The 24,003-nt window shown below is 40.2% G+C and overlaps 2 protein-coding genes across 2 annotated transcripts; one reads left to right on the top strand and one right to left on the bottom strand.

The window, feature by feature from the left end:
- Window positions 1–6: 6 nt before the first annotated feature.
- On the top strand, window positions 7–13,738 carry LOC127355001 (mucin-5AC). Its single transcript, XM_051385421.1, has 5 exons — window positions 7–405; window positions 5,263–5,441; window positions 5,550–5,616; window positions 5,750–8,310; window positions 8,658–13,738. Exons 1-5 carry the CDS (start codon window positions 135–137, stop codon window positions 10,545–10,547), a joined length of 4,968 nt encoding a protein of 1,655 aa, XP_051241381.1. The 5' UTR covers window positions 7–134; the 3' UTR covers window positions 10,548–13,738.
- Window positions 13,739–13,807: 69 nt separating this feature from the next.
- Window positions 13,808–23,394, bottom strand: LOC127355006 (von Willebrand factor A domain-containing protein 7-like). The gene is made up of 18 exons (XM_051385438.1): window positions 23,331–23,394; window positions 21,957–22,146; window positions 20,877–21,013; window positions 20,627–20,771; window positions 20,284–20,377; window positions 19,881–20,009; window positions 19,522–19,708; window positions 19,200–19,369; window positions 18,860–18,972; window positions 18,645–18,761; window positions 18,377–18,550; window positions 18,089–18,221; window positions 17,809–17,961; window positions 17,051–17,143; window positions 16,309–16,580; window positions 15,998–16,131; window positions 14,583–14,742; window positions 13,808–14,397 (listed from the first exon to the last, which is right to left on the bottom strand). Exons 2-18 carry the CDS (start codon window positions 22,137–22,139, stop codon window positions 14,017–14,019), a joined length of 2,775 nt encoding a protein of 924 aa, XP_051241398.1. The 5' UTR covers window positions 22,140–22,146; window positions 23,331–23,394; the 3' UTR covers window positions 13,808–14,016.
- Window positions 23,395–24,003: the final 609 nt, after the last annotated feature.

Genomic DNA, 24,003 nt, shown 5'->3' with positions numbered 1-24,003 from the left:
CACAAAGCGAAGCCCGCGGCGTCCGGGGAAGAAGCCATGTTGAGCTAGCTCCTTGTATTTAATAACTCTAACGTTACAGTACATTCACTGAGAAAACTGGATTCAAAGCCGAACGGACGGTAAACCATATAAAAATGTCAGCGGACGATTTTCAGACGAAGTACGCCTCTGTCATGGAGAGCATGCTCAAGAGTGCTGTCGCAGAGACCACGAAACTTTTCGAAACTATGGTCGACGAGCTGAAGGCAGAAATATCCAAAATCAAGAAGGAGAACGAGGACCTCAAAACAAGATGCAGCCAGTTTGAGAGCGCGGGAAGCCAGCCGACTGTTGATACCAGAGAAAGTGATCCTCTTAGAGGGCGAAGCGACGGCTCTAAGAAACGCGACACAGCTGTTCAGTGTGGTGAGTTACCCGCCATAAGCTCAGTAATCTTCACCCATATAACGGTCTGATAATGCTATGTGTGGTTTGTGCTGTGTGGCCGCGTTACATGCGGTACACATTACACCTGTCTATTGCTGTATCAGTAACGTTAGCTTAGCCTAGCTTAGTCTTTTCTCATCACGTGGTTTTGCCCATTCTCTATAACGAGGGAAACCATACAATGCTATCCTGGCCTGACGCTAGAGGTACTCTAGCTACTACACACTGCATACTCGGTGTATACTGTATACTGACTACTAAATGAACGTGACTGTTCACACTGGAGTGACGTTATATTCAAACATAGTGTATCACAACAAGCTGTGGAGATAGGTTGCACATTTAAACCATCTACCAAATGGTATTGTTTGTGGTTCACGTTGGATTAAAGAAAGAATAAAGAATTAAAGCTGAAAGCAGCGTTGGGCGGGACCTCGCCATCAACCTACGTCAGGGCCTGCATGGCAGTCGCCGCACACCCAAGCCCTCATCGTCGGAAGCCAAGGAAGACCGCTCTACTTCGTCACGCGTTTCAGACACTGTGCAAAAGACTTAGGCATTCAAAACTTCACGTAAATCAGATCAAAGTTGCCATGCAGCACTTACTTCCTTTTGCCAGTAGGTGGCGTTATCATTATATCTGAATATTGTCATGTAGTCGTGTTCAGGGCGGGACTCTTATCACATGTGAAGTTTCATTGAGATTGGACCATGTACGCTGAAGTTATGAGGACGTGTTCAGGGTGGGACTGTTACAGAATATGTGAAGTTTAGTGGAGATAGGACGTTATACACTGAAGTCTGTTTTATGGCGAATCGGCGGAATTTGACACGTCGTTACGGGCACGTTACGACATTTATTGAAATGTCAGACTTGCAATAACAGAATTACTTGAAATGTTAGTGTTTCTGTAGAAAAACATTATTATTATTTCACATTGAGCTTGTTTAGAAGAGCCACAAGCAATAACAAGACAGCTGCTGCACTTCTTTCCGACTCGTAATGCCCAAAGACAACTGGAACGCTATAAGTGGTACTAGCCAGGCAATTACGCCACATTCTTGCGTCAGAGCAACTCGGGCTGGGGATTTACGAGACAAATGGATAGCACCATTACCGTGCCACCAGAGTGCCACCTAGTGGTGGATTGTTGACACATTTATTAATGAGCCTCAGGGAGCCATGGGGAATCATTGTACCAAGTTTCGTTTTATCACACTTGCCGTTGCAGAGATATAAACTTCTTCATTTTAAAGAGAGCCACCTAGTGGCGATGGCTTGAAATTGTGCATGATGCTTAAGGAAGACATGAGGAACTATGGATCCAAACTTGGTGTCAATCGGACATACCAATGTGGAGAAATGGTCCACTTCCTTTTTTGATGAAAAATCAACAGGAAGTGCTAATTTTATAGTGTGCGTAACATTCTTCAAATGACTTTTTTTTTGCCAGGACGGTCCCCAGATGCTACGTTAAAAATTTTGTGCGAGTTGGACAAAGCACATAGGAGGAACACCAAAAAAAAAAGTTTATGGACATTTGCGCACTAGCAAAAAAAAAAAAAGGTCTAGGCGGAAGTGGGCGTGGCCTATATGGGGAGATTCAGCTCCATTCACTGAACACGTGGATATAAACTATGCAGAAGTTATTAGCCTAAACGCATTTTTTGGATGGTAGCGTCACCTAGTGGCCAACCCGAAAGCGACACATAGAATATCCCATTTTCACCAGGCCTGACAACTTTGCCAAATAAAATTGACTTTTCATATATGTTCAGGGGAGCAAAAATGCAGTCGAAGGGGCCTAAAAATAATAAAAGGTGAGAATTCTAGCAAATATAATAGGGTAGGGATGCACGTTAACTTTTTTTAAAAACCGATCCCGATAACTGACAACACACACACACACACACATACATACATATATATATTATATACCTAAGATCATGACATTAATACTATGAACAAACCTAAAAACACTTTTGACTCCTTAAATGGAGAGATTTATTTTTTCTAATGAAAAACTATTGTCAAGCCTCTCAAAAAAAATAAAGGCCCCTTGAACTGATGCAAATGCATGCATTGGGATTACAAACTGAAAGTGTATTCTAGAAGTTAAAAAAAATGAATATATATAGAAAATTGCACTGACACAAGTTAGATTCAAACATTTCTACACAATCTGAAAAAGTGCATTCCTCAATAAAAATAAATAAAATGTGCATAATGCACTGACACAAGTTACACTTGTCTGTGTAAACAAACTGAAAAAGTGCATTCCATAGTAACAAAAAATTAAGTTTAAATGATTTTGGCTTATGGTTCCGTTTAAATGAATACCTTTTCACTAAAGTAAATGAGGTTCAGTTGTTTTAGAGAGTCAGGTGACTTATCAGGTTTGACGTATTGAAGCTCGTGCTACTTTTACCTCCTCGTGGAACTTACTTGGAATATTTGTTACAAATAACAAGCGATCTGTCTTCTTCAGAAACTTTGAAAAAGTCTCACACAATCGACGCTGTCTGTTTTCAAACGTAAGCACGCTGTGCTGCATTCACAGTGTGACGGAAATTGAGACCTTTCTTAGTCCTGAGAAGTTGCAGCATTCGTTAACTGACACACAACCCTGTCTCACTTGTTAATGCGGACAAATTGCTAGCTAGTTGACATAGCGAAATCGCTAGCGGTTCACCATGGCATTGTACTGTCACATCATTAATTGCTAGCTAAAATCAACACTGTTTGTCCTAATACATACATTTGTATCATGGATCACTTCGAGCAAAGTAATTTGGTGAGCAAACGCAAGCCAACTAGGGCTGTGTACAGAACGATGATTTTAATGCACCAACTGAATGGCATCGAATGTCTCATTCATTACAAATTTCGATACCAGCACAGTAAATGTTATCAGCATCAGTCCAGTTATGCACAGCGACAGAGCTTGCTTTTTTTATCGCAAGCTGCTGAACTGCACAGACAACTAAGTGAACTTTGTGCTGCAGCTAGCCAGTGAGTCTGTTCACCTCGTCGTCCGCTGGGATGAAAATGGCGGCGTATCTTCTCCTTGACAAAGCAGGACCAGGAACCGGTATTGTAGCGAACATTTTTAAACAACACCCAGCCTGTTTTCATTGTTAACATAAGCAACCAAGTTAAGGTTAACCAGCCACACTGAATGACGTTATCTGGCATTGGCTGTCCTGTAACATGACTGGTTACGGTCATCAAATTCCTCCTGACCTCCGTGGTTGATCTGGCTGGTAGATTAGCAGATTACTTGTCTCTGGATAACGTTAGTGGCTAGGTTGCAGAGGGCTGGCTAACCTTTGCTTGTCTGTACCCCAAAGTTATCACTAGCAAAATATTACTTGAGTAATGTTAGTTAGCTTGCCAAATTACATGACCACCTACTGAGATCTATGATACTAACGTACGTATTATGACAAACTGCGTTGATTTGTGTCCTTTTTAAGAATGAGGAGAGGGAGCAAGCCAACCGTATGGTGTCTGGGCTTGACAGTGTGAGCACTGATGCAAGTGAAAATGATGCAAATTAGGGCTGTCCCCGCCTAAAGATTTTCGTAGTCCACTAGTAGGCTTTAAATAAAACAGTCAACTAGTCGTAGCACGTTTATGATATTAATTTAGTTATTTAAAAAAATATATTTTAACAGCTGCCTATTGAATGATGACAGAAAAAATAATGAATCTGAATGTGTTGGCGCAACCAGCGAGGACACTGAACATTTCTCGTCTCGTTCAAAACCGGGAGTAAATAACTTTCAACTTAACAAAAACAAATGATAGTGGTGATCCATAACATTACATACATAAGTTATTTACAAATTAACTTGCTACAAACTCACTCCTCTTCCTCTGTTTTATGCCTCTCCTGTGTTTCAGTGTTTTTCTATGAAAGAGTTCTGCGCTGAGTTACAAACACTCTTCTCAGCAATGAAGGATTAAGTCAACTATTGGGGGCGGCGCTTGTGAAAATAATTTAAAGCTTGAGTGTTTCTCAGATTGGTTCTTTTATCAGTGGTTAAAGAAACTGAGATGAGTGTATCAGAAAAGAACATTTTGGTGCAACTGATGATCACACATGCAGAAAGGATGTTTGAGCATGTTTCATGTCATCAGTATTACTTCCTTGACTTTCATCCTCCACTACATCAATCCCTCTTTTTTCCCTCCTTGCTTATCAACCACATTACAATTACTGGGCTTTCTAAAGAAACCTCAGATGCCAATCTGTTGCAGCATTTTGTGAAAGCTATGCTATGCAGCAATAAAGCCTACCAATGCAATCAAAGACAAGAGTAGTAGACAATAGCTTGTTAAAATGAACACTGGCCACGAGTTGAACAGTGTAGTCTACTACAGGTGGTCTTCATGTGAATTACTTAATATCACAGTAGATTGCCCTCAGTGTTAATCAGTCAAAATGACAGACAACCTTCATTTTTTTCTGTTGTTGAAAAAATTTTAGTGATTAACAGAAAATATTCGATTAACAAGATCCCTGGATTAGGGCTGCTCCCTAATAGTTGACTAAACCGTTAGTTGACCCGTTTTTAATTAGTTGTGTACAGTGCTCTGTAATCTGTAAAAAATCTAAATTTGGTTTGTGGAGTTCCGTTTTGAAACCTTGAGTTTGGCATTATGGTCATCGCCATGACAGTTTGTCAGAGCCAGAGGAGGTGATGTACTGTGAGTTGAGCTGCTCTCATTAGCTGCGCAGGACTCGTCCGGAGCAGGAAACAATGGCTGCTCGCCATTATAACCCCACTTTTTCTTACAAATGTCTGTTTCTTGTGTGTTTATGTTAACAGATCTTGTTCCTCTCCGCATGATGCTGGTTGAGCAATGTCCACCACTGAGGGAATCATCATTACAAAACCAAGCGCAACAATGTGGTTATGAGGAGAAGGAGTACGCTTTGCAGGACCACAACTATGAGAGCCAGGGAGAAAGGAATTCTCAAATGACATTTATACTTGTCAAGCAGGAGGTGTGTGCATGTTGGCAACAAACAAATTTCTTTTCCCATTTATGTCTTCTCAAAATGGAAAGTTTTGCAGTGCCTCTGCATAACTCTTACGATGATTCTCCTCTGCAGGCTGTCTTGAAGCAAGAGGAAGTTGAGTCCACTGTGGTCTGTGGGCATGTCATGAGTGATAAAGCAGGTGAGGAAACTGACTAAAGTTTGATCATCTAAAGTTTGTAATATTTAAGACTACAACATTTGGCGAGTGTTACTTCTCACGATTATCACCTTTTTTATTTCTTATGTTTCTCTGTGATGTCTCTATCACTTAGATTCAACATGGGCCTCTTCTTGTGGAACTGAAAATGAAGGCCCTTTTATTGACAAGGTCTGTTCAACCAGAGAGATAGCCGTTCCTCAAAGACATGAAGAGACACGCATGGCCTTGGAACTACCAATTTTGGGAATGTGTAGTGGTTTACAAGGAGACCAGAGCCAGTCATCTGAACTAGGGCATACATTTGTCATCTCACTCGCTGCAATAAAAGATGACCTGGAAGAAGAAGTCGGTCAGAAGATATCAGAAATTGGTATACAGGGAGAACTCAGAACATCTGAAAAACACCAGCTGTTGGTTGCTCAGCATCACTCAGAGGTTGAATCACCATTAGTGGTCCCCAAACAATGTCAAAGAGAGGGTGAAACGTCGGTAAATAAACAAACTGATATTTCTCTAAAACAATATGCAGATGTACAAGATACACAGGAACAGTTGGCACAACCCACATCAGTCAACGAAGAAGAAGGTGATGAATTGAAAAAGGACGTGTCAGAAATTGAGCCTTGTTCCAAGCCTGTCTTCAGTATGTCAGTACGACGTAGAAGAGGACGGCCACCGAAGACAGAAAAATATCAGCTAGTTAAAGAAATACTTCAGTCACCATCTTCTGATATCACAACAGAGCAAGAAGTGAAAAAATCCCCTACAATAAGAGTGGAAGAGGTTGAGGTCTCTTCTGCAGTTGATACAGTTAATACCCCTTCATCCGAGTCTCCACAAACATGTCCAGTTCAGCCTAGGGAGTCTTCATCCATCAGTTCTCTGGCTCTTTCAGTAGCATCTGAATCTCAGCAATGTTCCATGGATATGGAAGAGGGGGCAATTCAAGCTCCATCCACTGAAGTCTCCTCCGCAGTTGAAACGCTAAACACTCCACCATCTAAGTCGACACAAGCATCAGTTGAGCCCAGAGAACACCACACCCCTGTAACTCTTCAGGATGCAATGCTATTTGTCGAAGCCATGAACCAGTCGATAGAAGAAAATAAATTCTCCTCTCCACAAAAAATGACAGCACCAGTCCGAACTGAGTGTGCTCCCCACGTGGGAGAGGTCCCAGTCAAACCACAGACACTGCCGCTCCCTGCTGAAACTCATGATGGTATAGGCAAGCTACCCATAACAGAGTTAAGAGAGAAACATGTTGACCCACCTCAGACTAAAGATGCCACTCCAACCATTGAAACTCAGGCCCATACGGTTTGTCTATCCAATACTACGTCTTCAGTGCCCTCATCAACTGCAGCAACTGAAACAAGTATGCAGTCCCTTCAGCCGCCCCACCCCCATTCTCTGACAACAGCAGCACCAAGTAAATTGGGTAATGCAATACCTCATAAAATAATTGTTGTACCAAGATCATCATCATTAAAGTCTTTAAAAATTGCAGAACAGTCTTCAACCCAGCCTCCTACTGTCGTGCCGACAGTTGTTGCTACACAAAATAATAGTAGACTTCCAGGCTCCACAGCTGCTGGATTACCTCTTGGAATACCTTCCCTTTCCTCTGTCCCTCAGAAAACAATAGATGTTACCTCCAGCAAATCACCTACTGTTGACACTTCACAGTCGACAACAGTAGCATCAAGGAAACATCAGTCACAGACCATTGTTCCGACACCAAATCAGGAGTCAACCAAATCAGCTGCTCTTGACACGGTGTCGTTGTCACAGGAGTTAAAAGTTTCTGTGGATACACAAACTGTTTTAGATGCAGTGGCCACAATATCGTCTCAAAAGAGGCATAATACATCAGACAACTTGGAATCTCCAAAACAACCTGATGCTATTTCTGAAACAACAAATGCTCATACAGTAACCTGTTCCAGTTTAAATATGTCAGTTGAGCTACTGCCAACTTCCATGTCACCAGCAGTACCACCAACTTCTGAGCAGAAACTCACTGCTGTGGTCAGATTAACCAGGCTCCCATATACAGTGTTGACCCAAAAATCAGTCTTGGTCTCAAGACTGCAAACAAATGGATACTCTGACCCTCAGTCCATTTTGAAAGAAGCTTCCACAAAAGAGAAATTGTCATCTTTTGGCATATCATCACAGACATCACAGACACTTAAGTTATCCACAGACATTTGCCCCAGTTTAAAAGAAACGTCTGTTGCTGTATCTGTTCATACCTCTGACAAGTCTGAAGAGCCAAATGATATTCAAAAGAAGGCATCATTATCCTCTGAAAACTGCACCACTCTGGAGCAGTCACCTAACGGTGGACATGTGCAGCCACCTACACCATTCAAGATGTCGCAGCCAGTCTTTGAGAAATCGACATTAACCATCACCACAACAGAGCCTTCAGCTGTACCTGGCACAGCTAGTGAACCTACTTCTAATCTGGACGAGGAAATGATCAGAATTGCTGTGCAAGATTGTGAGGTACCAATTGACCGACCTATAGAAGAGAAAAAATCAGCTGCCCTTTTACATCTTACCTCCCTCATATCCAAGGATACAGCTGACCCTCATTCACAGATGACTAAAGCCCAGTTCCTGGCACAGCTGGCAGTGTCACCTGTGGAACAAGACTCAACAAAGGTAATTCAGGCAATTCAAATAATATTTGTACTGGTTACTACATTATTCAGGCAGTCTGTAGTGGGTACTTGACGGAAGAATAATCAACAGGGTCGATGGTGTTATTTTTCTCTCACTTTTGTAATAGAAGTGCACACCCCAGAAGCTAGGTGAACCACCATTTTAAGTTATATTAAAACTAGGTGATTCTGGAGTTTCAACATCACATTTGTAGATCATATAAGTAGTTATGCTTTGTAAATGTAAATTTTTTTTTTTTTCATACTTAAGATAATTTGTTTGTGATTTCTCTGCATGTATTTTTTTTTGTTGCAAAGTTTATTTTTCTTCTTTCCTTTTTGTTTTAGGCCTCCTCTAATGACTCCGTAGATGACAGCGCTTCTTGTGCAGAGACCAGCACCAGTGACAAGAAAACATTACAGAAAAACTCCCTTATGGCCCAACTCCGAAGTCACATCAAAACCCATTTTCAAGCTAAAAGAACTGTAACAAATCCAGAACCACACACAGAAACAGAAACCTGCAGTGTAAGCCCTAAGAAACCTAGATTAGATACTGACTATTCAAATGATGAAAACACAACTATTAAACCAGTTGAAGATGTTACATCTCTAAAACAGATAACTAATGACCCTACTCCCATTAGTCATAGGAAATCTGGACTATATAAAGATGGTGTTAAACCGAAGAGCTCTGTTAGTGAATCATCCGTCGGTTATCAGAGGTCTCAGGCTGTTAGTGAATCCACTAGGTCTAGTTCAGGTAGACATGGTATAAGTTCCAAAAATATAAAATCCACTCCTAGTTTAACTAAACACAGGGCTACGCCTAAAAAGACTACAAACACTTCCGTGCGTCCTAGGAGGACATGTGCAACTAAAGATGGTCTAAGCCCAAAAATTGGTAGTAGCCCTAACAATACTATAACCATCCCTCTGACAACTAAGAAGACTAGTTCAAGTAAAGATGGTGTTGGTCCTCAAATGACTAAATCTACATCTGTTAGTCCTAGGACAAATAAAATTGGCTCTAGGCCTAAAATGTCTACCAATGAATCAACTTCTGTCTGCCGTAGGAGGTGTACCTTCACTAAAGATGGTTCTAGCACTAAACCGATAAAAAGGGAATCCAATGCTTTAGGTCCTAGAAGGTGTAGCATAAATACAGATGGTGCTAGTACTAAAAACACAAAGAGTGAAACAGATTCCCCAAGTGCAAGGTGGCCTACATTATCTAAAGATGATGTCACTCCTAGAAAGACTCGAGAATCCACTTCTGTTAAAAAACCCAGATTACTTCAAGATTTTACCAGTCCTAGACATACTTTAAACGTGGTGAATGCGCAGAAGTTAAATTTGCAGAATGGAGCTAAAACAAGCCAGTTAGCAGAGAACCGTGCTAGCTGTGAGGCCGGAAGAAAATTTACGGCTAAAGCTGTGTGGACTCCGCCTATAATGCCAGCCGCTAAAACACCCCCAGCAGGGGGAAAGAAGTCAGTGCACTCACCTGAAAAGAAAGAGACAAGATCCCAGGACCATACAGTAGTTTACCCCCCCAGTGTGTCTCTCCACCCCATACCTGTCAAAGCACCACCTGTTGTATCCCCATTACAACCTTTATCAGTCATCGGTAGGCGTCTGCTCAAGAACCAGTGTGGGGAGTGTGGCCGTGTCCTTAGCAGCAGTGCTGCTCTAGAAAGCCATGTTAGCCTCCACAAAGGTCGGCGACCTTTCTCGTGCACTCTCTGTGGGAAGCGCTTCCCAGATTCAAAAGGTCTTAAACGGCATGGTCGGGTGCACCGCAATGGTAGGATCCATGTCTGCCAGCAGTGCGGGAAGGGCTTTGTCTACGGATTTGGCCTCACCAAACACCTCCAGATGGTGCATCGCAGGATTAAACCTTTCGTCTGTCAGATCTGCAACAAGGGATTCTTCACAAAACTAGATGTGGAAGCTCACATACGAATGCACACTGGAGAGAAACCATTCCATTGCAACCTTTGTGAAAAAAAATTTGCAAGGAGGGTAGAGCTAAACGTGCATTTAAGGTGGCATAATGGGGAGAAGAGACACTGGTGTCCATACTGCGGAAAGGGATTTTTAGACTTCAATAACCTGAAAAGGCACAAGTATATCCACACAGGGGAGAAACCACATTCTTGCCCACACTGCCCCAAGCACTTCACACAGTCAGGTCACCTTAAAAAGCATGTGAAAAATGTACATAAAATCCAATGAGAGATGGACATCCAAGGTTCCACCCTATTCTAAAGGGAGCGGTACCGTTTTCTAAAATGAGAGATCTAAAGTCTTGTAAGGGGGGGAATATTTTGTGCGTAAGGGATTTGTGTGTTTTTTCTTTGATGCACTGTCTATAAAGCAAATGAAAATTAAGAATTGCAATCTCTTTTATGTTGTGTTGAACAGAGGCTGATCATGTCATTGTATTTTTATTAAGGCTTGAATGAATAGTTCAACACTGTACATAGAGAGATGTGCCTAATCTCAGATATTTTTTTCCCCACACCACATTTGACTTATGATTTTAATCGAACAAAAGACACCATAGCTTTAGTGATGTGAAACACCACTGTAGCTGTAATGTCTTACCACTGGGGCTTAGGGATGTTAGGATCACACTTAGTTACAATCCTTGATACTATTTGCGATATGATCTTTTATTTTCATTTTTTTTAACAAAATGAGATTAAAGACAAATCATTACTGAAACACATTCCTCTGGCAAAATATAATTTATATCATATTTTCCTTATTATATTTCTAGAATGTTTTTTTTCTTAGGTAAGGTGCAAACTGCAGAATAATGCAAATTAGATACAGCTACTGACACAAGGGACATAGGACATAAAACAAGCAAAGTCAAAAGTTGATAGTGCCCTCTGCTGTTTTAAAAAGAGTATCACAATTCATTTTTTATCTCACTGATCTGAATCTGTACATATTTGTGTAGCGATTCAACTGTCTCGCAATATATCTTTACATTCCTGCTGGGGCCTCCTCTCATATGGGATACTATGGGGAAATGATTCTACATGTTCTGTGTAGATGAGACTTGAGTGTAATGGGGCTTGTTTACAGCCTTAGCACTTCTATGTCCCCTCATTCTAATATTCATACTTAATATTTCGATTTTACAATTCAGCCCATTTTTGCTTTGTTTTAAAACATACATTCGAATTAATCGATTGTACTGTCTAGCTGTAATTGTAGCTAATACAAATGAATATCAATGTCATGTTGTGTGTGACGTATGGAGCTGGAGCAAAGAGCGATTATCTTATTGTAAAGATGAAACTGTAAAGTTTGGTTTAAAACCATAAGAAAATAAACCAATGAGATACTATGTGATAATTATAATAAAGGTTCAGTATGTAACATTTAGGAGGATCTATTGACATTAGGGTTGGTACCATTCACATTTGAATCTGGAATTCTGTACTTTTTTTGGTATTTTACTCTCTCTTCTCTCTCAGATGTATTTTAAGTTGTAAAAAAAATTATTCTCACGATCAGTGAGTTGGCAATGCTGTGGCTAATAATGCTAAGCTAACATCAACCAATAGTAAAAAAAAAAAAAACAGCTTGTCCAGCTGTCTAGAAGATGTCAATGAAGTTGTCAATGCCTGACGTCCTTTATGGAGGCTTTACCTGTGGCGCTGGCTGCAGGCATGCTAATGATAGCTGCATCAGTGTGCTATCACACACGTTACACTGTCCACAGCTTAGATGTGCTGCTCTGGCAAGCTTTGTTGTTTGCATTATCAAGTATGCGTGCCCTGACTCACTGTGACTTGAACAAGCTGCAGGAGTGACGCAACATTACTCTCTTTCTTTCTTTACTCCAACTTACTCTCCAACTTTCCCAGATTGTAAGGTACCGAAAGTGGGCACTGATTGATTTAACAAGAAATGGTAATGGAACGGTACCCTTAAAAGTACTGACTTCAGTACCTAGTCTTAATTGGCATATTTGAAATATAATATTCATAGGTTTGTTTTCATTAGTGTATAATCATCTTAATATAAGAATGGTTGTGGGTGTTGTTAGCTCAGAATGAGCTGTTTTTATCTACAGAGGGAGTTGGTCCTCTTCTACATCATGTTAACCCGCCATGTTTCTACTGTAGCACAGAATGGACAAACTAAAGACTGGCTCTAGAAGGGGGCCTTTTGCTAGTTTTGCGGACACTGTAGTTTCTCCTACACACTTGGAAGGCTGAGCTGTATTTAAATTGTTGCAATCTGTAACTTCACCACTAGATTCCACTGAATTCTACATACTGGTCCGTTGAAGACCTTATAGAGCTTCTTGGAACTATTTTTGAGCCTTGAGTAGAGTCAGGCTAGCTGTTTTGCCATGCTCCCAGTCTTTATGCTAAGCTAAACTAGTCATCTCACCAGTCGTCAGTTTCGTCTTTAACGCACAGCTATGAAAGTGATGATACATGTTGGAAATGAGCATTTTCCTTCTAAATACAAGGAGATTGATAAAACGTGTTTCTTGCAATTAGCCCTATTTCTACTGTTTGTTTATTCAAACAAGTTCTATTACAGAGCCACAAGATGTGCTAAGGATAATCAGCAACCTCAAGTAGCCTTTATGATGTGCATGAAACCTCTGTGTTGGCATCTGCTTCATAGAACTGTGTAGCGATTTTGATGGTTTGTCACAAGTACTGCACAATTATAGAATATAATCAGCAGATATGTTTAAATCTCTTGCTGTTGTGATATCATTTGAAAAAATCTAAATTATTGTCATTGTTTTCACAAGACAATTGAAAAGCAAACCTGTTGAATGCTGTTACAGTGTGGTTTTGGAAGATTATTTATGTTTCTTTGATTTTCACTGCTGTTACAAAAATGGCAATAAGTGTTAATGATACTGCTTGTGCAATAATTTACCTCCTCAAACAAGGATTATAACGGTGCATTCACACTGGACTTATCCACCATTGGAATACTTTTGCTGTCTGTTTCTTCACCCCGAAAAAGCAAATGAATGTAACCTTACAGTCATCATGCAGCTCATTATAAGTGTACCTCTTTTTACGAGAGTTAATATAATTTCAGTTTTAGCAGACACATATTTGCTTCATTTAACGCGGCGTTCCACAACTGTTCATGTTTTACGTTACTCTGTCTGCATTGTTAAAACTCTGATGGTCAACCTTTTCTTATCATCGTGTCTCACATTGTACTGTATTACAAACCACAGTTTAAATGTTGTGAAGCGTGTTTTCTATTTCCTCACTGTTTGATGACATATTTTACAATTCTAAACCTCCTATAAGAAATTGTTCATTTTCTGAATTTACATTGATTTGATTGCAGTCAAATCAAGATGTATATTTTCTTGGTCCTGTCATTTGAGAAAACAGGTAATAAAGGTTAAGTTGTCAAATGAACCCTCTACTTAGCACTTTTTTGTCAGAAAACATGAATTTGTTGGTTTGTTTTTCAGGATATGACACAAGTAGGCTACAAGCCTTTATTCCAATGCTTGAAATCTTTAATTGAAACCGCAACTTAGACTCTTCATACAGCTGTTATTAGAGTAAATATCCAACTGTGCATGCTGAATGGTTTTTTTTTATCATAAATATTTAATTTCTAGCAACTTTGTACACATCAGTGCTCACATTTTATTCAAGCAAGATATTTGAGCAACTTAGCCTTAAGGCCTTCAACCCCTTGCTACAAAGGCAGATACCAGCAGGCACAACCACAGTGGCAGCGACAGGGTTAAAGCAGGAGGGCCAGCAGAACGTACAATGGACTGATAACACTTTCCCACATTGCCAACTTTATCTACAGCTATAAACTCAACAATCTGAGAGCAGCAGGAGGATGTGTAGTTTGCCCAAACAACAGGATCACTCAAGGAGCTGTGTAAGAGGGTTCCATTGCCCTGACGCAGGGAAATAGTCTCTATTCCAGTGCCGTTTCCATCAGTAAGGTTGGCCGAGAGCTCCCATCGGAAAGGTCCACACTGAGACACATCTTGAGGGCAATCATTAGCCAGCACACTAACCACTTCACACAAAGGCTGAACAAAGTCTGTAATCTGGACAGAGAACAAAGGATGAAATGTATGCATGAATCACAGCAATAACAGGGTCATTTACATCTGTATTTGAAGTTCATCTGTAATAGCTATATTTGTGGCATACCAGCTATGCTATTTTTATGTTTTCTGTACTTATTTAGTTCACTCTTTCCAACTTTGTAATCCAGGATGTGTCTTGTTACCTTGGTAACAACCGAAAATCTCAAAACGGCATAATTGGAGTCGGCACCACTGGACGACTTGGCTTCTATCGTCAGAGTGACATCAGTGCCTGATGGCGTGTTGGCAGGTGGTGTTATGGTTAAAGTAGCATTAGCATATTGTCCAGCTGTCAAGGTGAGGCTGTCAAGAGAAGAGAAAAAAATACACTTTGTGATTATAGGAACTGTTATTGTGAATAATCCATGCATTTCATTTTGATTGAAATATTACGAGTACAGGGCACAGCAATGCCTTGAGCTAAATGCTAATGTCAGCATGCTCAAAGTGACAGTGCTAACATGCTGATGCTAAACAGGAATTATGCACCATGTTAGCATGAAGCATTACTTTAATCATTTATTAACTATTATGCGGTGCTGTCTGATCTGAGGTCGATGTTAAAGACTGAAAAACGAGTATAACCTGATGTTCTGTGAGCTCCTTGGCAAAGAAGCTCCACATTTAATATTGTACATTAGTTCAGATTACGGCAGCGTATAAACAGGTCATGTTTTCTACATGGCTTCTGGCAATTGGCCGAAAGTTGTTTAACTTTGGGCAGAGAACCAATTGGATTTCATTCCTTTGTTTGTTGGAAAATTATAAAACTGAGTTCTTCTCTGTTAATTTTCCACCCATCAGTGTTTGTTTGCATTTCATTTCCACCACAGGGGAGATGTCAAATAGTTTAAATATGAATATAACATTTCCAGACAGTTCCTCCTGGAAGGTATTCATTATGTTGTCCACATGAAAAGTGATAAAAATGGTTGTGTAACAAACGAAAAAAGAAAGCTCAAAGTTCAAACCGAGCTTACTTTCACACCTCCCCACAACTGGCCAATCAAGGTGTGAGAGAAAGGTGGGTGTGAATGTTGGATCAACGATTTTAAAAGTTACAGAAATTGTTGGACGCCAGATGGCAGCAGGGCTGGAAATTGTCTTTCAGTATCTTTTGGGTTCCATGCAGGCACCTTACTTTATCCAATATCACTGACGCTGGATAGATGCATACCAATGATCTTCCCCGCAGTTCCTGGTCCATGCACATCCAATGAATCCCTAAAAGTTAACAAGGACTGGGAAACACATCCATTTCTGTGCTTTCTTAACCAGGGTGAGATGTGAGAGGACCATGATGGTCAGAACAGCTCCACTGATGTAAACGGGTGTGTGTCTTTGCCTCCTTTTTCCCTTAAATCAACAATCAGCTCCATGATTGAATGATGTTGAGCAGTAGGGTTTTTTTTGTGCACCAGTTGGTGGAGGCCAGTGGAAATGCATTTGTGGGTTGTGCAAACTGGTCAGGGTCCAGGCTTGCAGGGATGTTGCTCTTCATGTGCTGGACCACTAAAGGATATTTAATAAAAGAAATGTTTTAGCTGTTTCTCCTCACCTGTTTGGGAAGGACATGGGGAAGTTTCTGTCATTTCTGGCGCCAATGGAGTATTTACCACCAGAGCCTTGGGTCATGACACTGAAGGGGAGCTTGAAGGCTTTCCCTGGCTCCACACTGCTGTCCACCACAGCCTAGAGGGAAATGGAAGAGCAGAAAGGAACGAAACAAGTGACGAACAGTTATATTGTTCTTGCACCTCTAGAAAGTTCAAAGCACTCTGCAAAAGTGTCAATATTCTCAGATCTTACTTTAAATCCAACAAAACTGAATGGGTACAGAGGATGTGAAGAGGAAGTGAAGAGACCAACCTGAATATTCACTTTGGAGACGGACATCTGGGTGGTAGACTGCCTCTGAAATTCTGTGTTTGACAGTTTGTCAGTTCCTCTCAGAATGACCACAAACTCTCCCCCAGGGACTTCATCAACAGTCACCAAGATGTCTCCGTTGCCCATGTCACTTGTTGTGCTATTGCTATTAGTCTCAGGACCAGATACAGTTACCAGACCAACGTCTCCAATAGCCAGCGAGGACGGACCTTTCCTACCTATTACTGAGACCATCAGGGTGGCCGGCTGGCCTGGGTTTCCAGAAGAGAGAAACAAAGAAGCAAGGTAGGGGGACGAATAGGAAGAAGATTAATTTTCATGGAGGAATGTCTTTATTCTACTTTTTCTTACAAACATTTGCAGAAGACACTTAGCTTTGGTGACTTAATTATTTTTCACCTATAGATGATGCTTTCACATAGGCTGCACATTGTAACATCTGCCTTAGACAACACATACACACCAATTAACTACACTGTGACTAGTAACTTTTTTTTTAATGCCTAGCCATCACACAATAACTCACAATACAATAATTTGGATGCTTAGAAATATTGTCAATTATATTTAATAAATATAAATCCTGATAGCAAATATCCCAGAGGTCCTATAGAAAGTTGACGTAATGGGACTTTCACATTGATGATTGATGATTACACATTTACGAGGTGCCTACATTGTAAAACACATTGCAAAGATTGCTTTATTGCGTGTACTGTACCTTCTTGTGGACGCCCACTGAGTACTGCGTAACCTGGGTGAGGTCCTCCGAAGCTTTCCACGAAGTTGTAGATAAAGGTAATGATACTCTGGCCTGGAAACACAGCCACAGACTTAGAGTAAATACAGATACACTCCCAAGAAAGAACTTGAAGAACTTTCATGAGGCCTCTCCTGACAGAATTGTGTTTGTTCAACAGCTGTGTAATAATTTGTGTCAAATTATTTTGACACATAGATGCAGTATTAATTGACATGGTTTCCATGAAACCAAACATAAACATGAAATATGCTAGTGATTAAAAAATAGTTACAAACTTAACAAACTTAACAGGGGTCAGTGTGAGTACTGACTCAGAATAACTAATTTTGGGAAATTAATTTGCCCTCTTGCCTAAAGTTACAGAAGATCAATGCACTCTCATGAGTTTCCAGTAAATATGAAACGAAACAAAACGAAAATATGAATAGCCAGCAGCTTAGCTTAGCATAGCACAAAGACCGGAAAGTGGGTGGCGGGGGCAGCTAGCCTGGTTCCCTCATAAGTTAAGAAAATCAGCCCACCAGTCTTTATGCTAAGCTTAGCTGCTAGTTGTAGCATTATATTTACTGGATAGATACTGAGTAGTTCTTTCCTTTTCTGGTTTTCTATTCATCACTCAACAAGAAAGCAATTAAGTTACAAACTTCTGATTAAATCTGTGAATATTATAAATGTACTGGTATACACAAAAAGACACAATTTCAACAATTTCTGACCTGTGACTTTAAGTGTGTATGCTTGGTTGGACTTTATGTTTATCTGCCAGGTTCCTGTCTGCTTGTCAGCGTTGAGACGAATTCTCCTCAGGTTGCCCACTGTCTGTATGGTCCCCAGTTTACCGCTGGCCTCATTGTGGTTCTGGCTCACACCTGGAATTTGGTCAGATGCATCATTAGTCATAAATATGTGTCACAGTGACATTGTCAGCAAGAGAAGTCTCAAACATTTACATCGTCTGAAACCGGTGCAAACATTGCAGTGGGAATGGTGTCTTACCTGCAGGGTTGGTCAGTGTGAAAGTAATGGATGTTCCTGTGATGTAGATAGTGATATTTTTTAGAGTTTCATCCAATACGAAGGGGAAGGTTTCCTGCTTCCCAGGGTTCCTTGCACGCTGAAGGACTGTCACCTGATGGGGAGGGGAGAAAAAATGGATGGTTTACATATCTATTTTCCAAACTGGTCTGACCACAAAAGGCCTGTTACTTGCTTCAGATAGTACAGAATATAATATTAAATGTGATATTATTCCAATTAGGTAATATTAGAACTGCACAGTCTTACCAGAGCTGAAGTGGACGTGTCAAGGATGACATCTGTGGCCTGAGGTAACTGACTCTTAGACACCTGGATGGCCTGGCCTCCAGAGGCCAAAGCCAGGTCCTTGTAGTCTTCAAAGGAAGGAGCTCGGAGGGAACGACGACGCCTCCGACTGGCCCCGGTCATGAAGAATGACACCTACAGATATTGTTTAATGTGGATATTATACCACACACCCTTTCAAGTTACATTCAGTGTGAACAAGTCATCATTGGTGTCAGTCAGTATTTACCGTTGACTTGGAGCTCCTGATGAGAGCAACAATAGTGTCCTTGAGGTCGATGTCTTTGGCTATAGCATCAGTGAAAACATAGATGTGGGAAGAGGCAGGGGCACCGGTGAGAGCCAACTGGAGGAATAAAATAATGTGCCTAGTCAGTTCATTCTGGATCACCAAAATATTTTTGATTCCCCAATCAACAGTTACAATCTAACAATGTATAGTACCTGAAGTCCTGACAGGCACATCTCAGGGATATCACCACCTCCTGATGCTGTGAGCTTAGAGATTTCCCTTTTCATCTTATCAGGGTCTGTTGTTCTGATCATAGGTCCAAACGCTACATATAAAGCACAGAAAATGGGTTAAGTGCCAGGACTATCTTGTGGTTCAAAGTACTCTGGACTAAATATAAGTTTCTTTAAAACCCTTTTATCCTATAGAATCACTGTGACTCTATGCAGATTTACAGTTTACATAAGATGATACACTTATATGTAACCATCATTAAAACTAAACAAACTAATGGTTTCCTAAACCTGATCAGTAAAGTAGAATAGTTCATACCAGGGTCATTGAAAGGCACCAGAATGTACTCGGATGGCTCATCCTGCGTTCCTTTTTTGCTGTCAATGATTTCGTAAACAACCGCTCTGGCTTCATTGATGTCATCTGACATACTGCCAGTGGTATCAATAACGAAGCACACGACAGAGGAGCGGGCAATCCCCATCATTCTATGAGAAAGAAAGAGAGAGTGAAGCATTAAAGGTCTACTCTTTTTCTCAGTCTGGACAATATAATGGTTGTTTTCATCAGAAAGTAAATCTTTGAGATTCAAGATCAAATTGAGATTGAGATCATTTCACATCATATCTGAACGGTATACCTCAGAAAGTCATTGTCACCGACAGCTAACCGGATGTCCTCCAGCAGCTGCAGGCTGGCGGCTGTGGCTGCATTCACAGCAGCATTGTGGAGCACCACGTTGTCGGAGCGGCGCTCATCTTTGCTTATGCCTCCACGAGGAACTGCTGCACTAGTCAGGTCAGCTGCACCTCCATGACTGCATTTACCTGGTGCAGAACAGAAAGGACAGGTTGAACTGGGACATGGTTTAAATGGCTATTTAGCGTGGATCATGAAGTTTGTTATCGACGTGCAGAGTTTCCTTTAGTAAAGTAAGTGCCATTCATTGCCAGTGAATATGGCCCTATGTGTTTGAACATACTCATATGTCACTGATACCTTTAGGCTTGGCTGCAGAGAAGATTCCCATGTAGCCTGATGTGAGTTTCTTCTCCTTCAGGATGTTGGGGAGGATGGGATTGGGGCATTTTCCACTGGCACAGTCACTGCAGGTGGCAGTGTTGATATCTACACAAGCAAAAAAGGCACACAGAACGCACCATGAGTAAGACTCATTTAATTGTGAACCAAGGTAAGTAAATATAATTTCATTTCAACTTTTGAGTGCCATATTGGAGCGTTACGATTATCTGAAAATAATGCACTCCCACCAGCCAATCATAAAGCACAAAGACAAAACAACACACTCTGCTATATGATTGACTACTTTATGACATTTTGCCCAACCCACAGAAATGTGTTTATAGTCCTTCTATGTGTATGCCAACAATATAACACACACCTGCCAGATTTTCCAGAGGAAGGTCTGGGCGTATGAGGTTGATGTATGGCTCTGTGTATCCCAGCTCCACCCAGTTACTGTGGCTGTAGAAGTCCTGGCAGTGCATTGAAACACACACATTAACACTTTTATACATACACATAGCCAGAGTTAGGATTTCATATCCAGTCATTATACGCACCATAAAGCAAACTTTCCTCCTTTCAGTCTTATTTCTCTCTCATTCCCCCTCCTCTAATCTTATCATTCTTTACTTCAGTAGATGCCTGTTTGTTACTCCAAGTCCTCCCCCCCTTGCCCTTTAACCTCTCTATGCTGAGCTGTGTCATTCTGACCATCTCACCTGTAGTGTGTGAAGGACTCTGCCCAGTGTTTCCCTGGCAGCCTGGAAGTTCTCTTTACCAATGTTAGCTTTAATGGCCGCCATGCCCTCTCTGATTAGGCCACGTCCTTCCAGAAAGGCCTCTGAGTTGAAGTGGTGTGGAGCACTGAGAGAATTTTGGTAGGTGTGAAAGGAAATCAAATTTAAATCACATCAACACAAAAGTCCCATTATTGTATTGCTTTTTGTTTGTTTCCACCTCTTCTCTTACCTGTTGACAAAGTCACGGTCTACCAGTCCGTTCTGGGTGTAGATTTCTTGAAGAGCGGAGTGAAACTTGGCACCAGACACTTCTCCTGTTGCTGTGGGTCCCAGACAGGCCTGGACCAGCTCTTCAGGAGACGAACCCTGTTGTCAGAGGTCAAATGCTAGAGGTTACAGTTGCATTAAATGTGTAAAGAGTGGTAAAGTTCACAATTTAAATAAGAGCAGAGCTTTTTGCCTTTAAGATCCAGTGTGTAACATTTAGGAGGAAAATTGGATATAGTATTCAAAGCTATGTTTTAATCTGTGTATAATCACCTGAAAATAACAACCGTGTTGTTTAGTTACCTTAAAACAAGTGGGTCCTCTTCTACAGAGTCCGCCACGTTGGGTCTAGATAGGATCTTTTTGCATTTTCTGTGAGTTTCACAGTCATCATAGTGTCTTCTAAAAGCTTGGGGGGCTGAGCTGTATTCAGGTGGTCACAATCTGCAACTCCACCACAAGATTACACTAAATCCTTCACACTGGTACTTTAATAATGGAGCCCTGTTTGTCACAAAGGATATGTTAAAACAAGACTAATGCTCTATTTAATAGTTTAGTTATTTTGTTTTTATTGTGGAACATTTGTATTAAAACCTGCTCAGACCATCTCTTCTCACAAATAACACAAATCTTGTAGGAGGTCGGAGCTTTTGTGTGCAGCTGAGCACATTAAATATTAAGGGAATACTTAGTTGCTACGCATAATGATGTTTCACTTTACTTGAAGCGGCAAAAAAAGAGTAACTAATGATTAAGTAATTAGTTGTTTATTAGCTTTCTGCCACTCAGCAGCCGCTTCAGAGTTCATCGGGAACGACTAATGAAGATTATGGTCATTATGTGGATTCACAGATACTTATGACGCAATCTAGAAATTCATTAAAATATCACCCAGTCAGTTCTCTTGTAAATCAGTGTTTTCTATTATGTAGTCCTCCATTCATACTCACTGGGTACTTATTAACTATTCATTTATTATCAGGTCGTTCCTGATTAGTACGTTTGTACTGTCTTGCACATTTTTTAGCTTCCATCCTACCGTGGGATTGAACTCATGACCAGCTGCCTCAGCCACTGCCCGACATGTTTCAGTCACTTTTTGCAATAGAGCCGTTCCTGTAATGCTGATATGAGTGGATGCCCCACCCCCAATGGGGACAAAGGCTACGGTGGGCCCTGATAGGGCCAAGGCCAGCAGGGCTATGCCCAGGACGAAAGTCATGATCAATCTACAGGGAGAGAAAAATGATCAGTTATCAGATTAGTTAAATGATAAATGATAGAAATGACAATGGGTTACTGTTCAAATTTTAGATATATTAGAGACACGTTTGAATCAGTTCACTTAAATACTGCACAAGCCATATATGAGATTTTTGTATTAGTGTTGCTGGTTCAGATGAGTTTTATTCACTGGGCAGTGGAGACAGAGGTTTACAACAATGCTGTAGAATGCTCTCTAACCAGAGGGAGAAATATATATAGGGTTACAGGAAACAATCAGGCTAAACAAATGTTCAGGGATAGACTTTCCTTACAATAGATTAAAGGGTTTGGCTCACAAGGATCTGTTATTCAATGTAAAATAGTTTATCTCAAGATACAGCTCACTGTCCTGTACAAAGGCAGGTACTTAAATCAGTATTTAATCAATGAAGATTGGTTTGTCTCAATACAGTACACTGTCATTAAAAAAACGTTTTAATTAAAGACAGAAAAAAGAAAAACCTTTTTTTTTCAAAACCAATACACATCAAACAGCATGTGCTGATTTTTGAAGCTTTGTCCTTTTCATTCTTTAAAAAATAAAACAGTTTTTTTATAGAACATAAAAAATAATATTTAAAGACCAGTCAAGTTATTCAATGTACTGAATGTGACATGAGGAGTTTACAGGCAAACAGACATATTCAGTACACACTTGAAGAATGTGCTGGTGGGCCGCTCCCCACCAAATGTATCATTGCACTTTCTGCTTTGTCTTTCTTTGCAACAGTTTGCAATCTTTTGTCAAATAAAAACAAAATAAACGAGAAAGAATATTAAAAAGTATGAATATATTACATATATTAAATGTATAAATAGTTGGGTGGTTGATTTAATTGGAAAACTAACTAGGAAAAAAAAGAAAACCTATAATACTCCTTTTGAAACTCATTTTTAATGTATGTACTGATTCCTTTTCACTACAAGAAATACACTATCTGATAAAAGATAGGGCTCATTACACACTTATTTTAATTATTTTTGGTGTGATCTTTACTTCATTTTAGAAATGTTTTTAAAAGCCAAATATTTTGAATTATTTTGTTTTACAAAAAAATCTGAATGTCTTAAGCAATGTGGGAAAACCATTGGCAGTACAATACCTTTTCATTATAATAAAGAAACTGAATTTTGAATAGAATCATACCTTTATGCTCAGGTGCGGTGACTCCAGTGACTTAAAGAAGTGTGCAGCCCCACCCCTCCTTTATAGCTGAATATATACAGTACTGTGTTTATGATGGGAGGAGACATTTAATAAGGACTACATGGGTGTTTATGTTTGTTTGTGTGTGTATGTAATCGTGTACATCTTCCTCTTCCTCTTCGTCTTCCTCGTCATTAACAGTCACACAAAGGCAGAATCAGATTAAATGCAAAGGTTTCCTCCATAAAAAAACCTGGTGTAAACCATGCAAAGATATGTAAACACTCATAACTAAAGTTACATCTTGAGGAGTATTAACAACTTTACTGTAATTATGGGCAATAATTATAATGATTTTATTTTATTTTTTCCATAAAATGACCACACTAAGTAACAAGGATTTTACTGCTTGTGAAGGCACAAACAAAGGTGGGGCTAATAAAGATATTACTTAACACATTCTTCCAACTTCTTAAGTTAGAGGTGGAGGACTGAAGGGTAATGACTCTGACAGCATGGTGTAGACTTTGACTACAGTATACCATATTCAGATTACTTAATTGTTCATTACATTTTTATAAAATGGAAATTCCTCTTTGGCACTGACCTGTATCTGGAATATATAGGAAAGCTTGCCAAAGAGCTGGGATGGATTAGAGTCGATGCTTAATTT

This window comes from Dicentrarchus labrax, unplaced genomic scaffold (assembly GCF_905237075.1).
Source record: "Dicentrarchus labrax unplaced genomic scaffold, dlabrax2021, whole genome shotgun sequence".
Lineage (NCBI taxonomy): Eukaryota > Metazoa > Chordata > Actinopteri > Moronidae > Dicentrarchus > Dicentrarchus labrax.
This window is presented reverse-complemented; position numbering and strand designations above follow the sequence as displayed.

Excerpts from the sequence above, each read along its gene's own strand:
- LOC127355001 (XM_051385421.1), top strand. The coding sequence starts at position 135 with ATGTCAGCGGACGATTTTCAGACGAAGTACGCCTCTGTCATGGAGAGC. Across the intron at positions 406-5,262 it reads CGACACAGCTGTTCAGTGTG|ATCTTGTTCCTCTCCGCATG; the intron begins GTGAGTTACCCG and ends TTATGTTAACAG. Across the intron at positions 8,311-8,657 it reads TGGAACAAGACTCAACAAAG|GCCTCCTCTAATGACTCCGT; the intron begins GTAATTCAGGCA and ends TTTTTGTTTTAG.
- LOC127355006 (XM_051385438.1), bottom strand. The coding sequence starts at position 22,139 with ATGACTTTCGTCCTGGGCATAGCCCTGCTGGCCTTGGCCCTATCAGGG. Across the intron at positions 17,144-17,808 it reads ATACACACTTAAAGTCACAG|GCCAGAGTATCATTACCTTT; the intron begins GTCAGAAATTGT and ends CTGTGTTTCCAG. Across the intron at positions 14,398-14,582 it reads GATTTTCGGTTGTTACCAAG|ATTACAGACTTTGTTCAGCC; the intron begins GTAACAAGACAC and ends TTCTCTGTCCAG.